Source organism: Gallus gallus, chromosome 1 (genome assembly GCF_016699485.2).
Source record: "Gallus gallus isolate bGalGal1 chromosome 1, bGalGal1.mat.broiler.GRCg7b, whole genome shotgun sequence".
Lineage (NCBI taxonomy): Eukaryota > Metazoa > Chordata > Aves > Galliformes > Phasianidae > Gallus > Gallus gallus.
In genome coordinates this window covers 30,729,412-30,742,987 of record NC_052532.1, presented here as the reverse complement: position 1 = coordinate 30,742,987, position 13,576 = coordinate 30,729,412, and the positions used below count along the sequence as shown (strand labels likewise).

The following is a 13,576-nucleotide window of genomic DNA, read 5'->3' as shown; positions in this document are numbered from 1 at the left end:
GGACTAAATGACCTTTAAGAGTCCTTTCCAGCCCAAAGAACTCTATGATAAAATTCAGTATACACCATGAGGAACCAAGCTGAGAACAGAACAGTGAGCAGAAGCAACGGAGTAAAGAGTAGCTGTGTCTGTTCTTCACTACTTGCATTAAACATCACCCATTAGGATGGGATTTCCATTGTACAGCAGCTGCACAAAACTGGAAGGAAATAGGCTGCAGAAGAATGCCTCCTCATGGATGATTCGAAGCTGTAATTCCACAAATAACACTCCTTGGATCAGCCAAATGCTGTACATTTCTATTGCAGTTGGTAAAGACTTGTGCTGAACATTGGCATGAAATATTTTTCATAAAGAAGAACTGGAATCCTCATCAGCACGGTATGTAGGCTGAGCGGCAAGGAAAAGGTTAACATGAACTCCCATTTCTTGGCCAAAAAAATGTGTCTTGAATACTGCAAGAATCTACTGCAGTAGCTTCAAAAGGCAGGAAAAGACATACACACAAGGTTCAAGGAACTGCTAGAAGTTATTTGTGGGGAAAACAAGACAAAGAAGAGCAAGGAAGATGCTCATGTAACCCAACAGAGAGGAAAGTATTTTGCACAGAACGGTCGGGTGGAGTGAACACCCCTGGTATTATCCTCAGAAGATGGTCTTCCTGGAAGCACACTCAGTTATTCTATAAATCCCCAAACACAAAGAAACTAATCTAGACATTGCATGAGGTTTGGCACTGGGGAAAGAAAAACTTCACAGCTTATGAAACTGTCTGACAGTTTCTAGGCAGAAAATAATGGGCTTGGGGAAATTTAATTCTGGGACAACCACAGCTCTATGTCCTTCCCACCATTCCTGCCTGGTAAGAGGAGATCTTAGAAACAAATGGATGTCAATAATGCAGTACTCCCCTTGAAAACAGTCTGCTTCCAAAACAAAAAGTTTAAGCACTGAGGGAAAAAAAAGCTTTTCAGCTTGTCAAAAAAGCCCACTTTTGGGATGAGGCTTCCTTCCCTAAACAAAAAGCCACCTGAATAATGGGTTCCAACGCAACATGTGCAGACAGCATGGTTACAGTGCTCTGCAGTGGATTCGGGCTCTTGAGTCCTGCTCTTCCTCTGGGCTCCTGCCCACATCTGCTCTGGCAGCAGTGCTCTGCTCATCATCAGCACGCAGAACCCAAACCAGTTGCATTTCAGCACCAGCCAGAGCGCTTCCTTATGTGCCATGACTTGATAATGCTCACCTGATGAGCAATGCGTGCTCTGGGTTGATCAGGAATGAACTGGAAAGGACTCAGAAGCCCTGCCTCCTTACCAAGGCAAGGCAGGCTTCCTTGGCAAAGATGCAAGCAGTACCATAAAACCGGAGACAAAGGGGTGATCAGTGAGCTTCTCGACCTTATAAACCAGCTCTCCCCTGATTATACCTAACAGAAACCTCGGGACTGTTACCCACACATTTTGCAAGGAAGAATAACAACTGAGCTGTGCACTGGAATTTCTCTGCGTAGCAACTGATGAAATCGTCCCACTCCATTTTTATTTAATTTTACCACACGTTGCGTTGCTCCAAACTGCCACATCCTGCAAGCAGAGTGAGCAGCTCACAGTTGCTGGCTCTGGGAGCTGAACTAAACCCCACGCTTGAGTCATGAGTAGGAAACAATTTTGCTGTTCTCTAGGGTGAAGAATGGAAAGGAAAAGGCACGCGTTGATTCATGCATTGTGGTGCTGATCCACCCTTTATAGAGGAGCGGAGTCAAACAGTCCTTCTGCCGCACTTCACATGGAAAACTTCATCTGTCTTTGGACTGTTACTATACAGTAAAGGATGCTCCTCCCACAGCATCTGGAGCAGAGGCAAACAGTGCTGAACAGACGAGCCCTGATTTCCAGAGACCCCGGGTGAGGCTCCAGCTCTGTTGGCCCAAGCTGGCTGAATCACTGAGGCAAATGGCATCGGCCACTGCTGAGGATCAGTACGTGGAGGCAGCACAAGCATCAGAGAGTTGGCGTCAGTAGAGCTTTGTACAAATGCACAAACTCAGTTCAGCAGTCAAACGTTATCGAAATGGGGCACTTGTCAGAAAAATAATAATAATAATAACCACAGCAGTTTGAAGAACAGCACGAAGGAACCCTTTCTATGTGATAATATTTCTATACGCGAATCTATCATCTGTGTGCTCATCTGACATTTGCCCGCATTCCTTGGCTGCTGGACCCACTTCAACGAGCAGAAAGAAAACAGAATACGTCGGGTACTGCAGCTGAGAACACTCTCTGAACCGAGGTCAGTCGGCACGAAACGAACAGAGCCCTCCAGTCTGAGCTGCTGAGATCCTGCCCCCCTTTGGGGGCTGTTTGCTGCAACTGCTTTAATAGAATTCATTCCCACAGCAATTACAAAACTAATTGTCCTGGGCTGCCGCTGTCAGGACCAGAGTAACACCCGGCCTTTGAGTGTAAAACTCTGCGGTCATTTTGTTGCCTGCATCCCTCAGCGAAATGACCGTCTTTCCTTGTTTTGCCACTTTCCCCCCCGTCATTATCCCATTTTTTTCCCCCACCGCTGACGCTGCAGCGGAGCCGCGCTGCTCGGAAGCCGCTTCCAGCGGCGGGGTCAGGCTGGGGGGATGCCGAGCGCCCGTGGGCGGCAGCGAGAGCGGCATTCCTTCAGCCGCCCGAAGGAGAGGGGCGCCGTGCGCGGGCAGCCCTCCTGCATCCAGAAAGCGCCGCTGCCGCGCCCACCCCCCGCGGGAGAGAAGCCGACAGGTACGCCGACAGGTACGCCGTCAGCGCCGTGCCGATGCCGTGCGGCGAGACGTAGCAGCACGGACCCCCGGCCCACCCCGTCTCGCCCCGACGATGCCCGCAGCGGCACGAGGAACGCTCCCCGAGGCTCCCACCCCCGCCCCGCAACTTTTCCCTTCGCGCTCCACGGAGAACCCCGTCCTCACCGCTCTCCCCATCCTCCTCGTCCACCTCTTCGTCCCCCTCCTCTTCCTCCTCTTCCAGGTCCAGCAGCACGTCGGGGTTCTCCGCCTGCATCGCGCCGTTCCCCCTCCCGACGCCGCCGCCGCCGCCCCGAGCGCTCCCCTTCTGCCCCGGGCGCCCCGCGCGGAACCAGGCGGCGGGCGCGGCCCCGGCTGCGGGGCGGGGCGGCGGGGGCGGCTCGGCACCTTCCCGGCGGGGCGGGGCGGGATCGGCCCTTCCGTGCCCGGCGCCCGAAGCAGCTCTGCTACGAGAAGGCGCTGTGTGTCATCGCTGTGCTCCCGCAGTCGGTGCCTGGCCGACACCTGTGAGCGTGCGGCATCCTGGGCACGGGGAAGGCACCGCCTTGCTCGGCTTCGGTGTTCGGGCGTCAGAAAATAGCCCGGGTCGAAAATATCCTCAGGTCCAACCTTTGATGGGAAAAGGGAGCCAGGATGAGGTTATCTAGCGGCAGCGAACCACCAAAAGCAGTGTTAGGTGGAGAAGGAATAGCCTTAAGTTGCCCGAAGTGAGGTTCAGGTTTAGTATTAGGAAAATTTCTTCTCAGAAGGAGTGATAATGCATTGCAATGGTCTGCCCAGGGAAGTGGTGGGGTCACCATTGCTGGAGGTGTTCCAGAACCATTCAGATGTGGCACTGAGTGTCGTGGGTAGTGGCCATGGTGGTATTGGGTTGGGCTTGGACTGGATGAGCTGTGTGGTGCTTTCCAACCTTAATGATTGCATGATTTTACTGTAAGTAAGCACATTTACCTCCTGCATTAACAGCATCCAGAATGATTAAAAGGAGTACAGGAGAAGCAGTGAATTAATCGCTGTGCTTACTTGCTTGCTTGCTTATCTGTCTATCTATTTATTAATTTATTTTGCAGCTGGCCATATCATCCAAGTCATACTCATGACCGTATCATATCATAAGCTGATCAAATGCTGTCTCAAAACTAATAAAGTGAAGAGGATCCTAATGGGACCCAGAGGAAGGATTTTACAAAGCTTTCTCTGCACTCATCCATAAGTTTGCCCGTTCAAAAATGGGTCAGGAGTGAAACCCTCGGGTCTGAGAGGGTATCGCGCAGTCATTGAAGAACTCAACATTGCTTCATAGAACTGAGGCCCATGCATGTACAAAACCTGAAGTATAAATCAGTGTGTATTAGCAGAGTTACTTGGAGAAAGTTGTGGAAGTTGGAAGAGGAAGGCTCAAGGGCTGCGTAGGATGAAATGCCAACCTCTAGAACGTTATGGATGTATTCATCCTTCAGAGATGAGGTTATCCTCATCCCCATCATGGTCTGCAGGTACAACATAGAATTCTTCAGCATGCCCTGCACATTTTGGTCACTGTCAGAGGAAGAGAAGACAAACATCTTCCCATACTTGCACTGTGCAATATGAAGCTGTTCTCCTTCCCTGTGGGTCCTCCCCAGTTGGTCGCTCTTGTGGGATCTTCTTTCATAAGTGATGGGAGGAGAGCAGGGACTGTGACAGAAGGCACAGCTTATCTTAGAACTGTTGTGGGATTTAGCACTCAGATACACAGTAGAGACACCACTGTTGTCTCAATTACATGCTTACTATTTTCATATTTCATGAATGGAAATGCAATTTAAGGCTGCAAGGTGCACAAAGACATGCAGAAAAGAGGTGCATTTCAAAACCAGGCTACAAGATGAGTTCTTAACTCAACCCCGCTAAATATATAGGTAGAGTGCAAAGCGTCTCCCAGCGGCTACAGAACATAAAGATGTTGCAGATTCCACTCAGCTCTCAAACCCTGATGCTGCACTTCATGGACAATTCTAAGGCAGAGCATTGCTGTTACTGGAAAAGACAATGGGAGCACTGTGCCTGAAATTTCCATGCAACTTTCTGAAAACACACAGCTGTTTGTTTCTCATTTTAAACTTCATAACCGATGCAAATATTTCCATGTGTACTTTTGGCAAAGTGCCAGTGCTTCGGAAGCTTGGTTTTGATACTCCTGAAAAATAGGGATTAAAAAAAAAAAAAGGAAGGAAAAAAGCAAATGAAGAGGAAAAAGCAACAGCACCACCCTGCTGCCACCTCTTTGCCAACCGGATAACAACCAAAGATTGCTCAAGGAGATGCACTTACATAACCGCCAGCCAACAAATAGGTTTGTTCCAAAAGCCAGCAGAAATGGAAAAAAAAATAGGGTAAAGCACGTTCTTCTTTTGCCCTCAGCTCAAGGATGGCTCTTTTCAGTTTTGTTAAAAAGAATTAGAGAACAATAAGAATGCTTTAACATTCCTGGTAGTGAGGTACGGAGCAGGGGTCTGTAGAGCCAGTGGAAAAATCGCTTCCATGAGTGATGGTTTGTCTCATGGCAGCCATCCAACTGAGGTCAGGAGGGACTTGGAGAGATTGTTCAGCCCAGTGATGACAAAACCTTGGCACAGGCACCGGGTCTGTAGCTGACATAGATTTGGGCTGGCACCGGGACCTCTGAGTCACAACGGCAATAAATTTGGCACTAAGCACCAAAAATACATCCTTGGTCCCCGGGCCAGTCTGGCCCAGGTCTGAATGCATGCAAACATCTGGTGACAAATACTTGCCGTCACGTTCTGCACAGTCCTGGTGAGGATTCCGTAACAGTCCCAGATGAGCTGTTACCAGGGCTTCACTCCTGTCCATGCTCTGCCAAAATCATTTTGCTGCAGTTGAAGTTCTTTTCTTCTTTCCTTCTCCCAGCATCCATCGAGAACAGCTGGCTGTTGTCCTCCTGGTGATAACATATTCCATATGGGAAACTATCACCTTAATTCCCCTGGAGCTTTTCTCATCTAGGTTACAAAACCTTGTTCTTTCACCCTTTCAATACCGATCACTGATGCACGTGCTTTACTCTCTGTAAGAAGTTGGTGTAAATGTCTCGTAGGAGACTTTATGAAAGGAGAAGGTGGTGTTGGTTTTCAAAATCTGTGAGTACATTGGCTTTACCCCTCACAACCACTTTCTCCGTGATTTCATTCCCTTACACTCCCACTCCCACATGCTCACAGGAGCCAAGATGTGTTCAGGCAGTCTGTTTGCAGTCACCTATGTGTAACAGAGGACAAAGTGGTTGTGGAGTCCCCTCCTTGGAGGTCTTCAGCAGCTGACAGGGTGTGGGCCTGGGCACGCTGCTCTGGGTGTCCCTGCTGAGCAGTTTGGGCCTGGTGGACCCAGAAGTCCCATCTTAACCATGCTGGAAATGGATGCCAGTTATCACATCACATCCCTTGGGCAATGGCAAACTGGTTTTCAGACAGGTCTCATACTCTTGAAATGCCAAAGGTTAGTGTGGCACAATTATTTTGCATCCGAAGTTTGCTGACTTTCATCTCCACAGATTCTGCCTAATGGCCACAGGCCGTATTCTGGTTGGGCTGAAAGGAACAGGAATGGCATACATCATGTGCTGGAACCTTGTTTCTATCTTCCTGTTGTCAGAGTGCCGGGTCTCCTGCTGAGAGGTGCCCTATGCTTTGATTTTACAGGAGCGCAGGCCTTCTGGGCTTAACATGGACAACATTCCTCTATTTCTTTCTATTTCCTCTATTTCCTCTGCTGTGGACTATGCCCTTCTTTATAAACATAGCCCTTTTTCACATTGTTCTTCCATTCCTTTTTGTGCTCATGCAGCTATACCCTCTCACATTTCTAACATCTTAATACTCCTTAAGTTTTAGACTAATTTCTGCAGTGCAGTTGTCAGGTTATTTCCCTGCTTGTCCTTTGGCATTTGATTTGTTCCTGAGTCGACACTTGCTGCCCTTACTTTTGTACTATTATTTCCTTCTTTGATCAACTCTTTCTCATCTGTCAGGATAACATGGAATTCAGATGTTGCCTCTCACGGTGCTTGCAAAATGCTGAGAGACAAAATGCATGCTGCTTGAACCACAGTCATAGCAGAATAAAGTCCAGGAGCAACAATAGGCATACAGGCAGCAAATTTGAAGGACTGGAAAGTTAAGTGTACTTAAGAAAAAACTTGGAAAGAGTTTTCTGGGAAAGCTATCAATGATTGGAAGATATTTATTAAACCCACTGCCTCCAATCATATCAGTGCAGGCAAAGTATAGGAAGAAAAGCAGCAGACAAATATTACTGCATGAAGTGTTCTTTAAAGAGATGAAGGTCCCGGTGGTCCATCACTGTGGGATTCATTGCAGAATGGAGAATATAGCGGTCTTCTTATTTTGTATTCTTAGGTAGAATGGAAGAAGTAATTATCCTAGAGACCAAACAAATGTTTATTTTGTATTTCATAAAGCATTACACTTTTCAATAGCTGCTGGATATGGTACTTCTGTGCCTGGCAGTGGGTGCATTTTAAAGCATGGCTGAAAGTTTGCAACTCACTAACAGAAAAGAAAGTGTTTGAAATGTGTTATTAGACAGCCTGCAAAGCCTCTGATCTATGGTAGAAATAAAATCAGAGAGAAACAGAACAAAACAAAATAAAATAAAACATTCCTTCACTGCAAGAAATTCCCACAGGTACAGGAAGTTTTTCAGGAATGTTCCACATTAAAAGCCAGTAAAAGAAAATGTGGGAGCATGTAGCTTCAGTTCCCAACCCGTGTGTGTTTCCCAGCACTGTTCAGTGCTTACAGTCTTTTCCAGTCAAAAGAAAGAAAGAAGTACTGTGAAGAGTTCTGAGTTCATTTTGTTTCATCAGCTCCTTCTGTTTATTTCAGTGTGATTCAAAGATAGGCAGAACAGTGAGGCATTAGGGGAAATTAAACTTATCCAGACCCTGTACAGCTGTAGTATTTTTCTTTAATTTGGTCATGTTTCCTATTGTACGTAATCCTACCAGTCTTATTTCACTCTCTTGCTTGCAGCCTTCGGTCTGAGATGACAACTTCAGTCTCTCTTGCCCTCTATTGAAGTAAATTGGTAATAACAATTGCCAATAAAATGTGAGCTGTAATGCATAAAAGAGGATATAAATAATTGATCTCAGCCCACTGATGTGTGTAATTACTTTATATGGAAGGCTCGTAAATGTTGCCAAATCTTCTGCTGGCTCCTACCTATGTGTTCATGCTACCTTCTTTCACAGGCTGTGCATAGAATGGTAATTATATGGAAAACAGCCTTATGTTTTTGACATGTTTAATAGAAAGCTTTTAATTCTTAGGAAACATCTACCCGTGACCAATGTGTATCTTGGAATGATAGACTGAGAGTTCAAATACTCTTATTTTTACAAAGAAATGTCTGAACTCCAACAGTTTAGGATATTTAAACTTCATGGAGTTCATGAGGTTGTTTAACCAAGTGAATTATGAGCAATTAAATACATCCATTTCATTTGCAGTTTACTGTACTCGTTTTATGATATTTTAATTGCACTTACAAAACACTTACAAAACAGCTTAGTCCCATGTGTGTGTAGGTATCCCAAAGTTACAAGAAGTGGCTCCAGTAAATCTCACCCGTCCCTCAAAGAGGAACACATTCTCCATTATCCTGGCTTACCCTGCAGGCCTTCACTACACCACAAACTTCAATACAGGTAGGTGAAATGGAGGGCAAACTCACCTGCTGTGGCTCAATGGTTCACATTTAGCATGTTATGAAGACAACAACGCCTTACAAAGCCTGTGCAGGTCCTTCTGCAAGGTGCTGCCCCTCATATGGCATGCTGCCTAAGACAAACTGAGGTCTCTGGGCATCATACCCAACTGATGGAGAAGGTGTGCCCTGCGCCTGTGAGGCTGCAAACAAATTTTGGCCTTTTTGTTCAGATTTTGTTGGTGTTAAGGTCAGAAGGGGTCACCATGCCACAGTCAGACTAACGCAGGCTACATCTCCTCCCCATCGCCACATCTCCCCTCACTGCGGTGGCTGGTGCAATGCATGCTGCAGATATTCCTGCTGTACTTCCAGAGGGATAAGGAGAGCTCTTCCGTGTGCTTTCAGACAGGCTGTGCTTGTGGTAAGCAGAGTGCTTTCAGTGACTGCACTTGTACATCTCCCCCACTACTCGCAAGCGCAGATATTCCATTAAAAATTGAAGAGAGGGGAAGGAAGAAGAATGCTGAAATCAGCCCTTCAATTAGATAGGGGAAGAGTTAATTTCAAAATAGTTCACAGTACTTTTAAGGGTAATTAGGTTCTATGCTGTGGCCGTGAAACAATCTTAAAATAACTTGTCAACAGTGGTATCCTGTTGAGATAGAATAGGACCTTCTGGTTTTAATGAAAAAACCTGGCAATCAAGCTTCCTATGTCTTTACTTGTAGCTGAAAGCATGAATATAAACACACAAGTGAATGCTTAGTAACGGTTCGATTCATGTTTGTGTTTCTGATACTCAGCAGTTCCTCCCAACAGGTGCTGCAGGTGGGCTTTTGTAGAGAGAGGCTCCAAGCTCCTTTGGCTCTTTCTTTTCCAGCAGAAGGGAAATACCTTTCTACTATTTCTGGGGGGTTCTGCTGCAGCTGCTCTTAATTTGCAGTGGTTCTTAATCTAACCTGCAGCAACATTCACATCACTGGGTTGTTCTGCTGTTAGGTGCTCCCTGCCTGTGATCATGTAACTGTGTACATCAGTAGACTCCACAGTTCATGATATGAGAGTATTCTGTGACCGTCAGGCTTTAATGCTTGTCCAAGAGCTGCAGGAGCATGTGTCTGTAAGTGCATATGAACTCTCCTTCCTCTGTTCTGCAGAAGAAGTGGTCTTGTCACCAGTCCTTCCTCCTCCGCTATGCTATGGCATGTTGTACCTCAGTGCTCTTCACCTTTATTTCAGAAGTGATTTTGACAGGCAGGTAAGGAGAGACCTGATATTCCTCAAAGAGTTGGAAGGAGGGATACTTCTGTAATGCTGGCTTTGAGCCCCAGGAGGGATATGCTCTGCAAAGTCTCTGTATTGCACTTGAAAGAGAAGTTGATCCTTTTTCATGTATCTTCCATGTCATAGAAAATGTAAGATAGATAAACATTCTTTCTTACTACTATGAAGCATTTAAAATATATATATATACACTCATGTATATACACTCTGTATATGCACATACACGGAGTGAGGTTTTCTTAACATCAAGGTATCAGTCAGCTTTAAGGAGCTGTTTTCTTCTTTCCTTATGTCATTTTTGTCTTTTATTTTCCATCAAAAAGTAGCTTCTGTGAGCCTTAAGATGTTAGTTAGGTAGGATTGATACCACAGAATCACAGAATGGCTGATGCTGGCCGGGACCTCAAGGTCTGTGAACACAACCGCTGCTCAGCAGGGACACCCAGAGCAGGGTGCCCAGGCCCACGTCCAGGCAGCTGCTGAAGATCTCTGGGGGAGACTCCAAAATGTCTCTGGGCAGCCTGTGCCGGTGCTCTGTTACCTGCACAGCACAGTCCCTGGTGTTCAGAGGGAACCTCCTGCGTTCCTGTTTGTGCCCAGTGCCTCCTGTCCTGGTATCAAGCACTACTGACAAGAGCCTGGTTCCATCTCTGCACGCTCCCTTCAGGTGTTTATGAACACTGATGAGATCCCCTGAGCCTCCTTTTCTCCAGGCTGAGCAACCAGCTCTCTCAGCCTCTCCTCACACGAGAGAGAGGTGCTCCTGTCCTTTGTCATCTTGGCCCTGAGTTGGACTCTCCCCGCTACATCCAAGTCTCTCAGGCTGAAAGGGCCTAGAATTGGACCCAGCTCTCCAGTGGCAGCCTCACAGCAGAGGGGAAGGGTGATTTCCCTTGACGTCCTGCTGATGCTTTGCTCGTGCAGCGCCGGTCATCGTCATCCTCCTGTGCAGCAGGGGCACCTGACTGGCTCTCTTTCATATCATTTATCAGACACAAGTAGGAAAGGAAACGTACCAGGCTTATAATTTCTCAAGGAAGATTGGACCACAGGCTTACTTAACCTTCCTTTTTCCTTGTGTTTGACACCTACTATGATTTTAAAGCAAGGATTTTGGTATGTTTGTTTCTGCATCTTGTCACTTCAGGTTCTTCAGCACAGGCAGGAACTCAACGCTTTTGGCTCCTGGGATCTGATTTTGTAACAGTTTCCTCCTTTGGCCACTTTCCAGAAAATCACCTAGGAAACCCAAGTACCAGTTTCCATGGTCACTTAGGAGAGAACATGTTTCCTACTATTGCATAGTGTATCGGTACCAGGAAACACACAAGCTTTTTGCCTGAGTAAGTTAAGTATGATGGGACTCAAAGAGCTGAATTCTGACCTTATTTCATCTCTGAAATCCCCAGTGAGATCGCTGGAGCTGCAGAGTGTGAACAAGGGCAGGATGTGGCTTTCCATGAATATGCTCACAACAGAATGGTGAAATGACATCTACAGACGTATTGCCTTTGACATACTACCGACCCAAAGAAACTCAAGAGTGAGCTAAACAAGAATAAAATGGAATCTTGTTCTGTCCCCAGCCCAGGTGCATAAAAATTCATGAGCAAGAAAGCATTCACCTGTTGTTTGATGTGAAAAGCACACTGGACCACAAAAGCAGTGATAGCAGGTTAAACTGTAAGTATGACTGCACCAGCATGTTGTATTTAGAGGTGGCTTGGAGATGGCTGTGGAAAAACTATAAGCAATAACATGATTGTTTTTCCTGACTGTCAGGTTCCTGACTGCCACTGGGGGATCAAAGGATAATCATCTGGATGGGGAGCCAGGTGAATTCCTCTGAGAGGCAAAGAAATGTTCCAGTGTGGTGTGCGAAGACCTGAAGTTCCTTCTCTTTATTATTGTATGCACTGCAACTGAAGCATCTTCTTATCAGATATTGTATTCAGTCTAGGAGGAATATAGCACATCCTTCAAGTTTTTTCTTAGCTTGACCGTTTCCCTTCCATCTCAAAACGATTTTTCTACTGTAAAGTGCCATACTCACAGAGTTCCTTACGGAAACAAGGTAACTAACCATAGAGTCCAAGATACTGATGAACATCACAAAATGTACATCACAAAATGATCGAGGACATATTGTGATCCTGCAGAGTATCAGAAAATCTGTTTCAGATTTTGCAGCAATTTTCCAGATCTGCTATTTGAAGCCAATGGGACTGCTTAGTGAACAGCAGCTCTACTCATTGCAATTGGAAATGAATGCCTCAAAGTAAGAAATCTTCTTCCCCATTCACAGGCATAACCAGTCATAAGTGAATCTTTTACACCAAATCAGTACAGCTCCTGCTTCCTCATTTTTACTCTTCTTAACCTTCCATTCTGAAGCAAAATTGTTAGAGGAACAATAGATCCAAAGTCAAATACCACAAGAACATTTTCTAATAAATTTGATGTTTTGGCAGTGGGATGTGAGTAGAGCCAGGCCACTGCCAAAGCACAGAAGGCTATGAACAGATCTGAGCTATCTTTCACATTTTCCTGAAGCATACAGAAACTAAGTTGTACAATTCTGTGGCCATTTCAAAAGCAATTTAAATCATAGCTCTCAGGCAATAGCATTCAGATTGTTTGGGGCATGTTCCATTCATGCTGGATAGCCCATTAAACCATGCTAAGTCTTACAGCACAGCATCCGTGGAAGTTGCTGTTCCTTGATCAGCCAGTTTCCCACTACACGATACCCTTACAGAACACCTAAGATGACTTTACTGTCTTTGTATTGCCATCAGCAGCTTTCTTTCTCTTGAATGCAGACGATGGTGTTCAGTAACAACAGCTCAAGTGAAGTGCTCACTTCTGCATTGGTCACTTTTGTGTGTATCCTACAGAGCTTTGGATAGAGTTACAACCTTTTACTGTTAACAGGCAAGAGGAAAAACAACTTTGCTTGCATTAAAATATGAGTTCCCTTCAGAAACTTCTATCTACACCTTCACAACCTGCTTTTTTTTTTTTTTTTGCAATGCCACCAGCATACCTTAGTACTACATAAATTATCAAGTTTAGTTACTGATACAGTCAACTCTATGGAAACATAATGGCATAACCTTCATCCTACCATGTTTGCAGTAAGGGCTGGATGTGCCTCCAGACTCCCAACAGTTTGTGTCACTCTTAGCGATTTTATTTTGATGAGTGATACACTCCGATTGCCCTATGCATTAACTGTTCCAGAAACATTTGACACTTGGCCAGGCTCCCTAATCTTTATTTACTTTGCTGGGAGATTACCTTCTTTCTCATTATCCATCCCTATACCACAAACATCTGCTTCTCTTAAGTAGACAAGACTAATATTAATTCTGTTAAAGAAGAACATTTCTGCTAAATTTCTTTCTAATAATCTGCTATTTTCTGGTGGAGGAACTTGGACTGGCTGTAGGAATGTGCCCTATTAAACTATTTGTCACTCCTTGTAAAAAGACATTAAAAATAATTAAACAACATGAAATGGATGCAATATTGATTAAGAAGAACTTAGGAGATGCCAGAACATTGGCTGTCTGCGCATTTTTGTTGGGTTTACCTGGTACAGATACTTTAGTTTCCCATGAAACAGCATCACATTACTTCTTTTTTCCCATAAATCGTATCCAATCCACATAATACCTGGTCATCAGGAATCAAGCCTCAGCTAGCTACAAGAGAACTCTAGATCTCCATAAAGGAAGCCTCATGAATAAGTGCTTGTGA

At 45.4% G+C, this 13,576-nt stretch overlaps 1 protein-coding gene and 1 long non-coding RNA gene across 4 annotated transcripts in view; one reads left to right on the top strand and one right to left on the bottom strand.

Annotated features, from left to right (window-relative positions):
* ANO6 (anoctamin 6) overlaps positions 1–3,153 on the bottom strand; it is a 70,379-nt gene extending 67,226 nt beyond the window's left edge. For all 3 annotated transcript variants that reach the window (XM_416045.7, XM_004937549.5, XM_004937550.5), the window contains exon 1: positions 2,963–3,153. In XM_416045.7, the coding sequence (XP_416045.3) occupies positions 2,963–3,053 (91 nt within the window). In that variant the 5' untranslated portion in view covers positions 3,054–3,153. The remainder of the gene's footprint in view (positions 1–2,962) is intronic.
* LOC107052695 lies at positions 2,681–13,329 on the top strand. Its single transcript, XR_005860622.2, has 4 exons — positions 2,681–2,789; positions 3,868–11,157; positions 11,401–11,497; positions 11,597–13,329. It is a non-coding gene; the product is annotated as an uncharacterized LOC107052695 (long non-coding RNA).
* The last annotated feature ends 247 nt before the right edge of the window (positions 13,330–13,576 follow it).